Raw genomic sequence first — 16,849 nt, 5'->3', positions numbered from 1 at the left:
TCTCTCTCTCTCTCTCTCTCTCTCTCTCTCTCTCTCTCTCTCTCTCTCTCTCTCTCTCTCTCTCTCTCTCTCTCTCTCTCTCTCTCTCTCTCTCTCTCTCTCTCTCTCTCTCTCTCTCTCTCTCTCTCTCTCTCTCTCTCTCTCTCTCTCTCTCTCTCTCTCTCTCTCTCTCTCTCTCTCTCTCTCTCTCTCTCTCTCTCTCTCTCTCGTGTCCGACATCTGATGCCGTCCTCCGCGCGGTCTGCCGCCTCCCTCAGGACCTGGCCAGCACAACAGCCACCTCTGAGCACCAGCCGCTGCTCAGCGTCAGCAGCTGACGAGGACGCCGAGCTCTCCTCCCAGCCGCTGCCCACCTCCGGCCTGCAGGTGCTCGAGGCGCACCAGATCTTCGAGCCGCTACTGGCCTCCGCCGGTGAGCGCGCGCTGTCCCGGTGCCGGGCTCGCGGGCCGGAGCAGGGCTCTCACCGTTGGCCGACTGGTGGAGAGATCTAGCCTTGGCCACTACTCGGTGCAGCGAGATCTGGAGCGCTTTGGCTGTAACGTGCCCTTGTGGTACAGTTGAAATGTGTTACAGGTGTTCAGTGGAAGGTAGGATCGTTGTTGAATTCCCCTTAGATATATACCATAAAGCAGAATATATGATGCACTCACGGCTTTTCAAACGCGATGCTCTTGCTGCTTCACGAAATTTCCACTTGGCATTGTCTTCAAAACGTACGAGACGGTGGTATATGATTGTTTCTCCACTGCTTACTACCTTACGAATATGGGCATCACCGTGACCAGGGCAGAAGGCGCACCCTGAAGCCCAAGTCATCATTATCACCTTACGAATCAGGTAGTTTTGAGTGTGGCAGCGTGACTCCGTGCGTGAGTCCGGTATCGCCGATAGTACGATGTGACGTGTGGCCGTTCGTGAGTCCGATGTGGCGTGAGGCCGTGCGTGAGTTTGGTGTGTCCGATAGTCCGATGTGGCGCGTGGCCGCGCGTTAGTCCGATTTGACGTGCGACCGCGCGTGAGTCCGATGTGGCGTGTGACCGCGCGTGAGTCCGATATGGCATGTGGCCGTGCTGCAGGCGTGCTGAGCGAGGTGCTGGGCGGCGAGACGATCCTGCGCCAGCTGGGCAGCTCCGTCAACCTGGTGGCCGGCCTGCAGTCGCTGCGCATCGACATATCGGAGAGCAACAACGGCTCTAAGCCGCGGCGAGGTAGGCGCCGGCCGTGGGCCGTCCGCAGCGCCGACGCTCGCCGCAGGCTCAAGTAGTCCTCACTGTTCAGCGCTCGCTGCTTACCGGCGTTGTGTAGCAGTCAGAGCCAGCAGCAGCAGCTGTCTCTCCGCCTGTCTGACGTGCCGTTCCGGCTGCAGTGCGGCCGCAGGCGCAGCTGTCGGACGAGCCGGCGTTCAGTCTGAGCGCCGCCCGGGTGGAGCTTGACCTGCGGCACGTGGCCGACACGGCCGTCGGCGAGTGGATCCAGCGGCAGCCGCACGCCTTCGTCACGCGCCGCCAGCTCAAGCGGCACACGCAGGCCGTGGTCAACTTCACCGTCTGCGCCGACACGCTGTCGCTGAAGGTGGGCGGTCGGATGGAGAGGTCGGATTCGCCGGCTCCCCGCCGGGGCGGAGCGGCCGCTCGGCGCTGGGGCAATGTGCAGTGCCTGTTACGTCGTGCTGGCGGCCGGACTGTCGGATGCCGTGCGGCTCGCTGACGTGGCTCGCTTGCAGCCGGACTGTGTATGTGATGCGACCTATCATGCTATGTCTCGCGCCATCCCCGGGCGGGCCAAGTGTCGGCGCGATGCTTCGGCTGGATCCGTGGATCATTGATCTGGATCCCGGGCTGTGGCCGGACCCGGCGCCGTCCGGCGGGTTTTGATCCGCACGCTCTGGTGCTCTGTCAGCTGGCTTCACCCCGCCGGCCGGCCCGCAGGTGAACATGCCGCTGCTTCGCCTTATGAACCAGCTGGGCAGCATCTACTGGAACGCGCGCGAGATGCAGGTGGGCCTGCGGACCGAGCGTCTGCGCAAGGCCGGCAGTCGGCGCCGTCGCGGCAAGAACGACTCATCCTCGGGTGAGAGCAGCGCCGCCGGCCGACCGGCGCCATGTCCGCGGCGCGGGGACGGTACCTTTGGGTGCGGCTGGATAGAGGACGACAGTCGGCGACAGACGGTCGTCATGTGGGGATATCCACCACTCCTTTTGCGCATTCCGACATAAATTACTTTTGTTTCATTGCCTTCCTTATGTTTATGTTCTAAATCTGCTTGTTATGTTGTAAAAGTCGCCGTTGAAAATATTTTCTGAATGTTGATAATGGAGAAACTCAGTGGTACTCGTGGAACATGTGCACAAGGTCCGCTCCATCGTGGCGTTTGCCTGGCTGAGGGTGTGCTCCCGGCCGCGGCAGGGTCGGAGGTGCCGGACCTGAAGTCACCCGAGCTGCATGATGACCCGCTGGCCGTGCCGCTGTCGGCCGGCGGCCACAGCGGCTCCGACGGCTCCCTCTTCCGCTTCCCGCCGGCCGCGCTGCCGCCGCGCAGCGGACCGGAGTCGGCCGGCGAGTCAGGTGCGTCGCGCCGGCCGCCGTGCCGCGGGGTGGTGCAGGGGGCGCCCTGCGGACAGCACGCCGCCGCCCGCCGCGACCGGCGGTGCTAGCGCGTGTGGAGCTCGGGTGGTCACGGTCGCCTGCTACTGATAACGTCACCGTGACGGATTGAGGCTGGGTTTACGGCAACATGCTGACACGGCGAGCCCTCGGTAAATCGCGAGGATCACGCATTGTTACCGTGATCTGTGCTGTCGGGTGTCAATTATCCTTGGTCGGGACGGGCCGTGGACCCTTCCATGCCTGTTATGACCGGATGTCGTGATACACCGGAGGTAGGCCGCGGAGGTCGTCCACTTGAACTTCAGTGTTTTAATGGCTGTTGACTAAGAAGCCTTTTTAAGTCTGGATGACTGGTGTGCGCGGGTGCGGTGATCGCTCTGTACCCCGGTCGGTTGTCGCCTGTAGGTCAGAGCCCGATGGAGCCGGGCCAGTCCCCGTCGCTGGAGCGGCCCGAGGAGCGGCCCGAGACGCCCCGCTGCTGGCGCACCGTCTACTACCTGCTCAAGCTGTACGCCATCGTGCCCGAGACCAAGACCGTGCGCAACAGGTCAGCAGCCGGACATGCACGCCGGGAGGGAGGGACCGTGCCGACAGTCAGTGGCACAGCACCGCGTGTCTAGGCTGGGACAGAGCACATGGGCCAGCCATACCCGGACGCTGTGTGTGGAGACCAGGGTCGTTGGTAGCCCAGCGTGTTATACCTCGGTGTTGGCCGGTGCTGGGGCCGTCAGACACTCGCCCAGCGCGCTGGTCAGAGTTTGGAACGGCCGCTGGTCGGGGCTTCAGTTCATGCCTCTTAACATTTTCAGTGGGATGCCGATGATCACCTTTTGAAGCACTCTTAAGTGTCTGTCTGCAAGCATGCTCGCCCCCCTGTCGGCCGTTATGGCTCCCTCCGGTTGACCTGTGCCGCCTCGGCCCGTGTGTCCGCGCCTCAGCTGCCGCCTGGCCACGATCCACGAGCACTCCCCGGACCCGTACCGCGGCACCGGGCGCTATGAGGTGCTGCGGGAGGCGCCGGCCGATGAGGCGGGCCCGCCACCGGGCGAGCCGGCCGGCCAGCCGCCGCCCACCGCCCGACGCACCACCGAACAGCGTACGGCACCAGCGACGAGGGGCAGGGGAGGCGGGGTGGGGGGGGGGGGGGGCGGGAGCGGGAGCGGGTTATGGGCGAGATCGGAGGCAGGGGCGGGAGCGGGAGCGGGAGCAGGAGCAGGAGCAGGAGCAGGAGCAGGAGCAGGAGCAGGAGCGGGACGGGACGGGGACGGGGACGGGGACGGGGACGGGGACGGGGACGGGGGCGGGGACGGGGTCGAAGGCAGGGGCCGGAGCGGGGCCGAGGGTGGTGCTGGTTGCTTTTTAAAGCTGTGGAAGTGGGATTTGTGCAGTAAATATTGCAAACTGTGTAATGTCTTTGTTTTGCTGTTGCTCGATCATGTTACGCCCAATGTCATCATGCATTACTAGGCTGACTTTTCATGTAACTGTGTTGGCAAACTCCTTCGGACGGTTTTTCGGTGCCTGTCTTTTGAACTGTATCTGTCTAAAGTACCAACAGCAATATGCTGTCAACCTGGAAAACATCACTGACTCCATTTTGCATATTTTTTCCCCCCAATCATGATGCTCCGTCTCATCCTTACCACGTAGGCATGTACTTTGCCCGTGGCTTCCCGTGTGTCCCGTGGCGTAGCACATCCGGCCCGTGGCGTCGTCGGCCCCCGCGTCACGACGATCCGGCGTCGCTGCTGCGCCCGTCCGAGCCCGGTCACGGAGCCGTGTGACCCGTCTGACTCGGCGCCGCGCTCCGCGCCGTCGGCAGGCCTCTCGAGCCGCGAGCTGACGCCGCTGCTGCTGTTCGGCGTGGCCAAGGTGCGGCGCACGCTGGTGGAGGCGTCTCTGAGTGGGCTGCGGCTGGAGGCGGAGGTGCGCGAGGTGCAGGCCTCGATCAGCGGCCGCCACTACAGCAGGGCCGGCCGGCGCGGCCACCAGACCTCGCTCACAGGCCACCTGGGCGCCGTCCAGGTGGCGCTGCAGGAGCAGCTGCCGCGCGCCTCCCAGTGCGTACCCGCCGGGCCGGGGCCGCCGCCGAGCTGCGCAGAATTGGGACCAGTAAAACAACATTATAAACCTGTTTTGGACTGTGTCAATTGTGTTTTCGGGGAAGCGTTTCAGCTGTAACAGATGCAGAATGATGGATTATCCCACACTTCTGCATTTTGGTGTTCAGCGGACTGCTCCACAGCGTAGCGTAGCGTATCAGTTTGACCGAACGGTCGTAGTATTGCGAAGTCAGTGGTGCCTTGTGGCATGAGGCTTTCGCAACACCCATTCTGACGCTAAAATATGTGGAAATATTGACGCGTGGAAGGTAAAGGGCCAACAAAAAGAATGATGCTCATATGAATCAATATGAGACGCCGCAACTTTCCGTGCATAAACTAGGGATATGATTTTATGAGCCTGATTCCGTCGAGTAGGTGGCTGGCGGCAACATATGAGGGGCCGTACCTGCGGGACAGGCTGGTAGGGCTGAGGGGCCGCGGAATGCTGTCACCCGCCGGGTCAGACTGCTGTATTCAGGAGCTGTCGGTTATTTCTCCTGTTGGTATTGAGGGGTCTGGCCGGCGGTGTTCTACTGAACTTCGGTGCCTATCTTATGGCAGGCCTCCGACATACGCGCGTTGCCATATGTTCCCGCTCGATGGTGTTTTTTTGTGGCGTGAAAAATATTGACTTCCAAAGGTCACTTGCAGATGACCAGCGCGGGATTCGTCTCATAGCTTTTCAGGGTCCCATGCTTTGCAAGCTCGGCACCATCGGCCTTGCTGACGATAGCGATTAGTTGCGGACAGAGTGTCACATTCTGCAGCCTCTAACCAGTGAACGCGCTCCCTGTCAGGACGGTGGTCAGCATGACGATGGGCAAGTCGCAATGTCTGTACTCAACCGAGGCGCAGAACCGGCGCCTGCGCGAGCGCAATTCAGCTCTGGTGACCATCGGCACCATCACCATCGACATCCCGCAGCACCCGGTGGCGCTGCACGGCATGGTGACGCGCAGCAGCGCCCACCTCTCCAGCACGCTCAAGGTCAGGCCCACCTCTCCAGCACACTCAAGGTCAGGCTCACCTCTAGCACGCTCAGGTCAGACCCACCTCCCCAGCACGCTCAAGGTCAGGCCCACCTCTCCAGCATGCTCAATATCAGGGTCACCTCTCCAACACGCTCAAGGTCAGGCCCACCTCTCCAACACGCTCAAGGTCAGGCCCACCTCTCCAGCATGCTCAAGGTCAGGCTCACCTCTCCAACACGCTCAAGGTCAGGCCCACCTCTCCAGCATGCTCAAGGTCAGGCTCGCCTCTCCAGCACGCCCAAGGTCAGGTCCACCTCTCCAGCACACTCAAGGTCAGGGCTGCCTCCATAGCGCGCTCAAGGTCAGGATGACCTCCCTGACGCTCTCAAGGTCGGTGGCAGGTGAGAGGTGTACTGCAAAGGAGTCACCGAGTTACGTGGGCACACGGCCGGTACAGCGTTCTTGGCTGGTGTGAGATTCACTAGCGTTTTTATCCTGAAAGCTTCAGTTTATCGTGACGTGGCGTATTTTGTTGCTCAGCTCGGTGTTTGCCTTTTTCTGTTAACAGGCTGTAATGGTAAGGGAAAGTCGTTCTATGCGGTGACTTGACCTTATTAATGTCCCGAGTTCAGACCTCTAATCGACGAAGTTAAGACATGCATTTATTTATCCATTGCAGTGACCACTAGGACGATTAGCTTCAGCTTTCCTAGAAACACGTTTTGCCACCTAGCACTTCGCCATGTTTGTCCTTAGCAGCGGAGTTACGTCCCTCGGTCCCCCTTCACGCCAGCCTACCTACTCCGCCTATCCCGCCGCCCGTGTCGGCGCCGTCTCCACTCTCCGCGTGACCGGCGCCGCCTGCCCGCGCCGTGCAGGAGCTGCGTCACAGCCGGTCGGGCCGCCTGGTGCGGGCCAGCACGTTCACCATCGAGGACCTGGACACGCCGCCGTCGCAGCTGGGCCGGCACCGGGAGCGGGCGGCGCGCGACGCCAGCGAGGAGCCGGCGCCCGCCGAGCGGCTCATCCACCCGCTGGCGGTGCACTTCAGCGTCGTGCTGCAGGTGGGCCGGCGGCCCGGCCACGTGCCGTCCGGCCGCGTCGGGGGGCGTCAGCGGCCACGGCTCCCTTTTCCAGACATGCTCCCCCAACTACACCCCATGTACTTGAGTGTGTGGTTTCAAGTGCGTGCGTGCGTGCGGGTGTGGTCATGCCTCGTCAGACCTGCCCGTACAGGACCCGCTCTCCGTACTCTTCCTGCGGAGCCGTTACCCATGTTTCGTGTCGTCATCAGCGCACGTGTCAGCGCACGCTCACCGCCCACGGATGGCTCTCCGACGCAGTGGGTGTAGCTGTCCGAGCGTGCAGTGCGGTACTATTGCAAGGTGGCCTCGTCTGTGTCGACAAGGCCCATTTCAGTACAACACATCACATAATTAACGCCTCCTCCTCGCGGACCTAAACACTCCGCGCCGTCACCCAGGCAAGGTGCCTCGGTGCGGCGGACCAGCGCTCTCGTCCCCGCCGCCAGAGCCTCTCCCATGACGCACCATCAGTCTCCGTCCACGGATGGCGTGTTGACAGGCCAGTGTGGCTGTGGCTGCGCTGGGCGCGCCCGGCGCCGCGGTGACCGGCCGCCGCCATCCGCCGGCAGAGCCTGTCGATCACGGCGGCGCTGCTGCCGTCGCTGCAGGCCCAGTACAAGATGGACACGGTCACCAGCATGGGCGTCACCGGCCCGCAGGCCAAGTTCACCATCGACCTGGCGCGGCACGACCTCAGCTTCCGCACCAAGGTGGTGGAGGCGCAGAACCTGCCGTCGTCCGCCTCTGTGGCGCTGCCGCAGGTCAGTGGCTGCTCGTCCCCTGGGTGAGGCCTCCTGTGACGGCCGCGGCGGCTGTGCGCGCTGGCGTGTTCGTCGCTGCCGGCTGGGAATCGACCTCGCGGGTCGGGGGACTGTCGCACAGCACGCTGCTGTTTGATTAGAAGGCGCTGTTAGATCGACCTCGCGGGGCGGGGGGACTGTCGCACAGCAGGCTGCTGTTTGATTAGAAGGCGCTGTTAGATCGACCTCGCGGGGCGGGGGACTGTCGCGCAGCAGGCTGCTGTTTGATTGGAAGGCGCTGTTGGATCGACGGCAAGGAAGCCGCGCGGTTGTACACTTACCAAAGGTCTCCCGGCGGTGGGTTATTCCACGCTGCCGTTGCTTGATCAGTAGTACCCTGATGGACGCTGGTGCCTCACTAGGACTCCTTTCCAGACCTGACCCGTGCACACATCAGTGGACTCATGCAGCAGGAGGTGGAGCCGAGCGGCCTGTCCTGACCTGTGACCTGGCTGTGACCCCGGCAGGTGCACATATCGGCGGACTGCACGCAGCAGGTGGCAGAGCCGGCGGTGACCTGTCCTGACCTGTTATCCGGCTGTGACCCCGGCAGGTGCACATATCGGCGGACTGTATGCAGCAGGTGGCGGAGCCGGCGGTGACCTGTCCTGACCTGTGACCCGGCTGTGACCCCGGCAGGTGCACATATCGGCGGACTACATGCAGCAGGAGGCGGAGCCGGCGCCGGTGCCGGACGGCGTGGAGGTCTGTCCGGGCAGCTACTTCAGCACGGAGGCCGAGATCGGCGCCCTGGAGCACACGCTCTCCACCGACCTGCTCAACCACCTGGTCTTCGTCCAGAAGGTCTTCATGATGGTAAGTGCGGGTGGGGCGAGCCAACGAGGGAGGAGAAGCCAGCTGTCGTACTGCGGGCTTGTACGGGTACGGGGGGGCATGTGTGGAAGGGCAGATAAAAGCTGTCAGGCTTTGCATATGAACAAGGTGTTGTGAAGATGCTAGTCTTCTGAGTTGACGGTGCATGCAAATTCAAGTTGATTTAAACCAGTATGTCAGAATTAATGTGTCCAGCATTCACGGTGTTTTGCGTCGTGCCCATTCGGAACAAACCACACAAGGCACTGGCAATTTCGTCGTGCGCAGTACTGGAAGAGCTTCCCACAAAGACGCCCTCCACGCTGCATTAATAACGTCTTTGTTTTGCTGACAAGCATGACATAATACAAAGTGCGCAATTGCGGTGATTTTTTAATTATGAGCTCATAAGAGACCCCGTTCAATTGAGAAATACGTGACCAACCCTCTAAATGCCAAGCATGCACCGTGGCTTCACCCGCCACGAAAAGTGTCAGCAAGTGGCGGTGCCTTGCGGCAGCGCTGTACCTGAGTACCACGTGAGACATCCGGTGGCCGGGCTAGGGACACGCTTGCTTGTGGCCTGGCTAGAGACTTGGCCCGTCAGCCGCCGGGCAAGGTATCCGGATCCCAGCGGCCCCCCTGCGTCTGTGCGCCCCACCCAGCCGCCCGTCTGCATCGCCACCAGGAGGTGAATGACGTGGTGCAGAAGATGGCCGGCCTGGACAAGTTCAAGTCGTCGCTGCTGGGCGAGGAGGAGGCGGCAGAGCGGCCGGCGGCGCCCTCCAAGCGGCCGGTGCTGTACAGCCTGCGGCTCACCTTCCGCGGCATACAGATCACGGCCACCACGCCCACCAACTACGCCGTCCGCCTGGAGACGGGGCTGACGGAGCTGCAGCTCAGCAACAGGTCAGACCGCAGGCAGCACAGGCTGCGGCTCAGGGGGTCAGACTGCAGGCAGGTCAGACTGTGGCTCAGGGGTCAGACCGCAGGCAGGTCAGACTGCGGCTCAGGGGTCAGACTGCAGGCCGGGGCTCACAGAGCGGCGGCCCGCGACGCCGTGTCGTGCGTGCGGCCGATGGCCACTGAGGAGCGTGCGTGTCGCCCGAGCTCAAGGTTTGGCGTGTTGACCAGGTACCAGCGGGTGGGCGCCGACCAGTGCCGGACGGTGCCGCTCTCCCGGCTGTACGGGCGCGCCGAGCTGCGCGTCAACGTCAGCCTGGGCCAGGTCATCCGAAACGTCGTGTTCGAGGAGGCCGACGCCGAGTTCCACCAGTACGCCTACTTCAAGACGAAAATAGGTAACGGTCCGCGTAGGTGCCATGTGGGCGGTGCGACAGCCGCCACAGCTGTGCTCCTCTTGCGGTTTTGCAGGCATTTGTAACGTCATGTGTATCCGCTTCCGAGGTGCGGAGGTCACACTCAGGCGGTTGTGCCGTGATCGCTGGAGGAACTGTGTTCAATGTCTTCGATTCATCAGTCGCGTCAACACAGATCGTCTGTTGTTGAGATCGGTCAGGCGCTGCCGGTCGTCGTCTTCACGCGCGGACGGCAGCGGTTAACGCACGCTCGCCTCCAACTCGGCAGGCGGCACCCGCCCTGCTCAGGGCTAGACCTTAAGCCGCACCCGCTCTGCTCGCAGCTAGACCTTAAGCCTCACCCGCCCTGTTCGGGGCTAGACCTTAAGCCGCACCCGCTCTGCTCAGAGCCAGACCTTTAACCGCGCCCCCTCTGCCTGGAGCTAGACCTGTAACGGCCATGACGAGAACCGTACCTTGCCGGATTGGCCAGAGGTGTATGACATCCTGCGCAGCAGCTGGTATCCAATGACTGGTGCCTAGTAGTCGACAAGCGTCAACGAGGAACCTGTGGATGGTGACCGTAGCTCGGGCCCTCCGCCAGGCCTGAGCAACACGTTCCACGACGGCGGCCCGGTGGCGGCGTCCGAGCCGGACAAGGAGGTGGTGCGCATCGCTCTGCGCCGCCCGCTCGTGTACGTGCAGCCCATGGCCGTCGACAAGGCCATCCTCGTCTGGCTCAACTACCGCAACGCGTACGACTACTGGAGCGAGCAGCGGCGCACGCTCAACAAGGAGGTGCTGACGGCCACCCAGCAGGTGAGCGGCTGACGGCGACCGCGGATGGCCGAGTGGTCACGGCGTGGGGCTCTGAGCCGGGTGGTCCCAGTTCAGTTCCCGTCGCGGGAGTTCTTACTCGCTTCGGCTGCCCCCGGGTGTGGCGACGCTCATAACGGGTATATTAGCGCGTTTGTAAAAAGAAGGCTTTGATGACGTAATGGGTGTCAGGCTGGGTGGCGACGCCTTGCGGCCCAGACAGGGGGACAGGCCAGCGATGGAGCAGCTCGCCGGTGGCTCCGATGGCCGTCACATCTGCACCCCGTCACCTCCTGCGCCGCCGGCTGACGCCGCTTCCCCCGGCAGGTGCTCGACAAGGTGCCGCACATCAGCCACATCAACGTGACCACGCTGCGCTCGACGCTGTTCCTTCAGGTCACCGTGGACGACCTGGGCATCTGCCTGCCCATCAACACGCACTCGCCGGTCAGTCCGGCGCCGGCGCCGCACTGTCACGCGCCGCGTCTCAGGTGCCGCCGTGGCGCGGTTCGCGGTGTCGATCCGGTCCGCTCCAATCGTTCGTTCTCAGCTGGTCGGCCTTCTCCGGTTCTAGGAGAAGTGCGCATCCCGTGACAGAAGTGGATCTGTGATAGATTGGAACGGAGCGTCTGTATTAAAGACCATGTATATTTTCTGGGATGATTTCCTCGAACCCGGCACTGGTAAGACCAGGCGCGCCCTCGTCTGTTGCGGGCTCGCTCCAGCGCCGGGCCGAGACCAGCGCTCCCTCGCGCGCCGTGTCGTTTCGTCGCCGTCGGGCTGCTGTCCCGAGGTGGGGCTGGGTGGCTGGCGCCGGGCCGTGTGGCCGGACGCACCGCAGCGGGTGACGTGACGGCTCCGGCCCTTCCCCCCAGACGGGCCCCGGCCAGATGGTGACGGACGCCGACTCGCGCGATGCGCTCGTCATCACGCTGGAGGAGACGGCCGTGTCGGCCATGACGTGCGACTCGCTCATCTGCAGCGGACGCTTCACCGGCTTCTGTCTGCGGTTCGCGCAGGACTTCGAAACCAGCCTGGACGACTGGAAGCCCGGTACGTGGTGGGCGAGGGCGGCGCGCGCCCTGGTGTTGTCTCCGGTGACGATGGCGGCCAGCCGTGATGTCTGTCTGGTGGTGTCTCCGGTGACGGTGGCGGCCAGCCGTGATGTCTGTCTGGTGGCGTCTCCGGTGACGATGGCGGCCAGCCGTGATGTCTGTCTGGCGGTGTCTCCGGTGACGATGACGGCCAGCCGTGATGTCTGTCTGGCGGTGTCTCCGGTGACGATGACGGCCAGCCGTGATGTCTGTCTGGTGGTGTCTCCGTTGACGATGACGGCCAGCCGTGACGTCTGGTGGTGTCTCCGGTGACGATGACGGCCAGCCGTGATGTCTGTCTGGTGGTGTCTCCGGTGACGATGACGGCCAGCCGTGATGTCTGTCTGGCGGTGTCTCCGGTGACGATGACGGCCAGCCGTGATGTCTGTCTGGCGGTGTCTCCGGTGACGATGACGGCCGGCCGTGATGTCTGTCTGGTGGTGTCTCCGGTGACGATGGCGACCAGCCGTGATGTCTGTCTGGCGGTGTCTCCGGTGACGATGACGGCCAGCCGTGATGTCTGTCTGGTGGTGTCTCCGGTGACGATGGCGGCCAGCCGTGATGTCTGTCTGGCGGCGTCTCCGGTGACGATGACGGCCAGCCGTGATGTCTGTGTGGTGATGTCTCCGGTGACGATGACGGCCAGCCGTGATGTCTGTCTGGCGGTGTCTCCGGTGACGGTGGCAGCCAGCCGTGATGTGTCGGGATACCGTGATCACTGGTGTTGCCAATGTTACTGCTTATTTGCCGTAACCGGTGATTCCTGGCGTCTCCCCACGTTGACAGCGGCGTATCATGTCTGTTGGGGTTGTTTTCTTCTCGTAACCATGCTGTTTGTTTCGTGGCCGCCGATGCTCGAGGTCGTGTGTCTTTCTGTGGTGATCGTGACGCTTGGTGACTGTCCTTGCGTGCCAGTGTCTGACGGCGGTCCAGTGAATCACTTTGTGCGCCTGGTTTACAGAGGGTCTGTATCAGCCGCCGCAGTCCGGTACGTATCGACTCCCATACTCGGCCACAGTGTATGCATTGTTACATGTTGCTGCCGCACCGCCTCTATTTGTAGTGCCAAATTTTGAGCTGACCCTTTTCTCCCTCTCTGTTTGTCCTTGGCACTGCTCGTCCCCTGTGACCACCTCCCACACTTTGCCGCATCTGGCACCGTTCGCTCCGCCACACTCCCCCTCTGGTTGTAGTTGCCCTGGTATAGTTTCCGTGCCCTCTATCGTTTCTTATCTCCGTTCCGTTTCCAATCCACCCCACCCCGTGACGTTCCTTATCTCACATTTCCATGTCTCACCTACTCCCATATGCCGCCTGTTTTTGGTGTTTGACATGTCGCTTCTTTATGTTTGGTTGCGTGCACCGTGCCTGTGCGGCTCGCGCGTTAGTTTTGGGCGCGGGAGCCATTGGCTGGCGGCTGTTGCCGCAGCCGCCACTCGCGGCGTAACCGGTGTCTGTCACGGATTGGCGCAATCTGGTTTTTTTTTGTATGATTTCATAGGGTAAGGACTGTCTGCCTCAGTGGTTCAGTTTCCTTTTCAGTTGGGGAGGGGCTTCAGCTCTCCGTCCATTTGGGCGCCAGCTCCCCCAGCTTTGGGTGGGGAGACATCTGTATGTTAGCATATTTTGGGGATAGATTCGGTGATTGTTCACTGTTCAGCCCCCCTCCCCGAGCTCATTTCGCGAAACTGCGCCCCTGTTCTGGCAAGCTGCGAGTCAGCTTTGCTGATTAATCCTGATGAACGCATGAGTTAGTAACTAGCTGCAATTTATCAATAGTAAGCTATTTTTGGCTTGAATTTATATTTCGTTGTTATGTTTGTTTAACATGCCCAACCTCAAATGTTTGGCTATACTGACTTAGAAGATTAATAATGATTGACCTTTTCTGTTGTTGCCTTGCGATGGTTTTATCTTATAGGCTGTCGGATGGCATATTATGTGTCATTGTATATTTGTGCTGTAGAACATATTGTGTACACGATGCAAGTGCTTAGGTACGGTTTTGTTAGGTGGTATCATTGCGTGCTTTATGGATGCAGTTTGGAGAGAAGCATTTGGAAGAATATGGACACTTGTGGTGAAAGCTTCTGTGAGCTCGTGCCACATGGAGTGCCGTCCCTTGGGTCTACCTCTGTCCCGTGACCCGCCTGTCCATCCCGTGACCCGCCTTTCCCATGCCGTGACTTACACCTAGCCGCGAAGCGTGCTGATATTTGTAGACATAACGGCACCATCCCGACGTCGTCCGGGCTCAGCTGCTCTCGAGGGAGTGACCCACTGCCGCTACCCATTACGCCCCGTCGCAAGCGATCGGGATGCCAGGCCGCAGTGGCGTGCCGAGCACCAGGCGACGGCGCCGAGCCCTGCAGCAGCGGCGGCAGCAGCCGCGCGGACGCTAGAGCGGCGCTCAGCGCCATGGCCGCAGTGGCGTGCTGAGCACCAGGCGACGGCGCCGAGCCCTGCAGCAGCGGCGGCAGCAGCGGCGCGGACGCTAGAGCGGCGCTCAGCGCCATGGCCGCAGTGGCGTGCCGAGCACCAGGCGACGGCGCCGAGCCCTGCAGCAGCGGCGGCAGCAGCCGCGCGGACGATAGAGCGGCGCTCAGCGCCATAGCCGCAGTGGCGTGCCCAGCACCAGACGACGACGCCGAGCCCTGCAGCAGCGGCGGCAGCAGCGGCGCGGACGATAGCGCGGCGCTCAGCGCCGTGGCCGCAGTGCTTGGAGGCCATCCTGTGCCCACCCAGCCGGGAGCGCAGTGGTCCGCAGTGTTTGGCGGCCGTTCTGTGCCCATCTGGTGGAGAGCGCTGTCTGCCGGGCCGTGTCCAGCTGACCCCTCTCCGCCTCGCCCCAGACACGACAGACCCGGCCATCATGAACCTGTGCGTCGTCTCGGAGGGCACGTACGAGGTGTGCAGTCGCACGGTCGGCATCAACCTGGCCGCAGGTCAGTGCAGGGTGACCTGGCAGGTCACGCTCGAGGTCAGGCCCGTGGTGGGCACCAGAAGAAATCATGAAGCGTGGTGTGAGGCGAGGTGTAGATACCGGACGTGAACTCAGGTGCTGCAGACCAGAAATTCTACTGGTGGGCTGTGTCCATCCCATCTGCAGGAAGCATTTTTATGACGACAGAAGCAGAGACATTCTTTGCACCATTAAACTGGATGGTGCTGCCTACACCAGATTTGTTCTCTGTGTGTTGCTAAAAGCTTTCGTGCCATTCACTCCATTCTAAAAATAAAACGTTTTATTTTATCTCGCGGTTGTATGGATGTTGTTAACTGGCTCATCCTGTGCCAGCTGTAGTCAGATCGTCTCTTTCAAAGGCAAATCTTAAAGGCAACCCTCATCTCCCGTTGCCGTGAACACCGAACCGGACGGCCCCGGACCACCACGTCACAGACGCCCGGCGCCTCTAATACCTCGCCCCGCCCCGCGCCGCGCCTCCAGAGAACGCCAAGTGGGTGCTGAACGTCTCGTGGCAGATGGAGGGCGTCGACATCAACGTCGACATCAACATCGGGCGGCACCTGTCGGCGCTGGCCAACACGCTCACCACCTTCACCGACGTCGACGACGAGGAGGAGGAGGGCCGCCTCGACATATCGGAGGTGGACGGGCCCGTCAGCTGCCAGGTGTGCGCCCCGGCCCGCGCCCTGCCCGCCGCGCGCCGTCCGGGTGTGGGGGTGCCGGGTCACCGCACGGCTGCAGCGTCGGCACACCCATGCCCGCGTCGTCGTGGTTCGCGTCACTGCGATTCGGTCTCGGCGTCTGCAGTGTTCTTGCTCGCTAATCATCTGGGCTGTGGGAGACGTGATCACCGGATTTCAAGAAAGTTTGTAGGCTTGTGGATGACAGGCCAGCCTATGTAAGAAAGTACAGTTGGTCTGCGGTTATCGGTATTGGGGCGCTGACGAGAGTTGCTTCCAGCGGTGCTTGTCATCTTGTGAGTCAGGTTTGCTGTGGGCTGTGCCAAACAGCGGCGGTGACCTTGGCGTTCTTGGCGGTGACCTTGGCGGTGACCTTGGCCAAGGCGTTCACAAGCACTGGCGGCAAGTATTCAAGAGCGCAGGGCGCCAGGACACGAGCCTGGCGTCCTTTGAAACGAGGGCAAATGCGAGATTTCAGTTGTGGTCCGTGTGGAATGTATGGTGGCGTAGGCTGCACTGGGGTCACGTCTGCCCGCCAGTCCAGGTTAAATGTGGCCAACTGACCTTCCCGCGCGCCCCTGGCCAACCAGTGCACACAACCAGCGGCTGTGCCCATCGCTGGCGAGTTTCCTGCCGGCTCTTTTCCGTCAGGTCCCGCAGACGACGCGTTAGCGTTATGTCGCACCGGGTTGGGGTTGATACTGATGCATGTTCAGGTGCTTATGACATCCTACAGAGACGTTGGTCGGGGGCCCCGTCCGGCAATGTTCCCCCGGCGACATCGGGCCTTTGTACTACGCTGTCCAGCGCTCTGCCGGAATGACCGGCTTTTGATTCACATCCCCTTGACGTCCGGTCGCGGCCAGTCGCCACCTCTCTTCCCATGTACCGCCGTGTGTCTACGGCTGACCGCACGCTCCACACAGCGGTGCGTCTGTCTGCTGACCCGTGACCTGACCTGTGACCTGCAGCAGCCCTTGCTGACCCGTCGCCGCACCGTGTCGTCCACGGAGCACCTGCACTCGGACCTGCTGCTGGACATCAGCGACCCGCGCAAGCGCGCCAAGCTGCTGGAGAACAGGATGAACGAACAGGCCAAGGTGGGCGGCCAGCGCCTGGAGCGGGTCACTGGCGTGGCAGGGACCTGCCGTGGCCGACTGCTCGTCATTCGGGAGCGCGCTCTGCACTGTGGCTGGCTTATTTGTACGCCAGCATGTTGTGGTGGCTGGGAGGCCATGCCGCCATCGTACGTCAATGATGTCATGACTTGTGTTGCGTTTGGGGTTTCTGCACACTTGTGCTGTAAAATGCTGGTCATTTGTTGGTCAGTCATGGCTGCCGGCCACCACAGCTGAAATGTGCGCTATCAGAGCGCAGCTTTGGCCCTTCCGTTGCTTAGCATGCATGCGTCACTCGGTTCGCTAAGCATGCGACCTGGCCTGGCGTCTATTTATGAGGCGGTGGCCGTGCCGACAGGTGGTGCATAACCTGATGCTGCACGGCGCCTCCAGCAAGATCCTGGAGGAGGAGACACGCAAGCTGGAGGCCTTCGAGTCGGTGGTGTTTAAGGCGAGTCACTGTCGGTCGGTGTAAAGCTGTCTGAGACGACCG

At 61.9% G+C, this 16,849-nt stretch overlaps 1 protein-coding gene across 1 annotated transcript in view; it reads left to right on the top strand.

Annotated features, from left to right (window-relative positions):
- The window catches only part of LOC119108263 (transmembrane protein KIAA1109-like), a gene marked incomplete at its 5' end in the record, with an annotated part of 62,557 nt that overhangs the window by 25,932 nt on the left and 19,776 nt on the right, over positions 1 to 16,849 (top strand). The window contains 21 exon segments of the mRNA XM_037231842.1: positions 258 to 412; positions 1,078 to 1,209; positions 1,368 to 1,573; positions 1,930 to 2,071; positions 2,408 to 2,566; positions 3,014 to 3,155; positions 3,547 to 3,704; positions 4,431 to 4,668; positions 5,511 to 5,700; positions 6,563 to 6,748; positions 7,339 to 7,530; positions 8,209 to 8,385; positions 9,071 to 9,291; positions 9,517 to 9,683; positions 10,285 to 10,499; positions 10,824 to 10,943; positions 11,372 to 11,549; positions 14,443 to 14,535; positions 15,039 to 15,223; positions 16,210 to 16,338; positions 16,715 to 16,807. Coding sequence (XP_037087737.1) covers positions 258 to 412; positions 1,078 to 1,209; positions 1,368 to 1,573; positions 1,930 to 2,071; positions 2,408 to 2,566; positions 3,014 to 3,155; positions 3,547 to 3,704; positions 4,431 to 4,668; positions 5,511 to 5,700; positions 6,563 to 6,748; positions 7,339 to 7,530; positions 8,209 to 8,385; positions 9,071 to 9,291; positions 9,517 to 9,683; positions 10,285 to 10,499; positions 10,824 to 10,943; positions 11,372 to 11,549; positions 14,443 to 14,535; positions 15,039 to 15,223; positions 16,210 to 16,338; positions 16,715 to 16,807 — 3,478 coding nt within the window.

Source organism: Pollicipes pollicipes, unplaced genomic scaffold (assembly GCF_011947565.3).
Source record: "Pollicipes pollicipes isolate AB1234 unplaced genomic scaffold, Ppol_2.1 Scaffold_6686;HRSCAF=7923_pilon_pilon_pilon, whole genome shotgun sequence".
Taxonomy (NCBI): Eukaryota; Metazoa; Arthropoda; class Thecostraca; order Pollicipedomorpha; family Pollicipedidae; genus Pollicipes; species Pollicipes pollicipes.
This window is presented reverse-complemented; position numbering and strand designations above follow the sequence as displayed.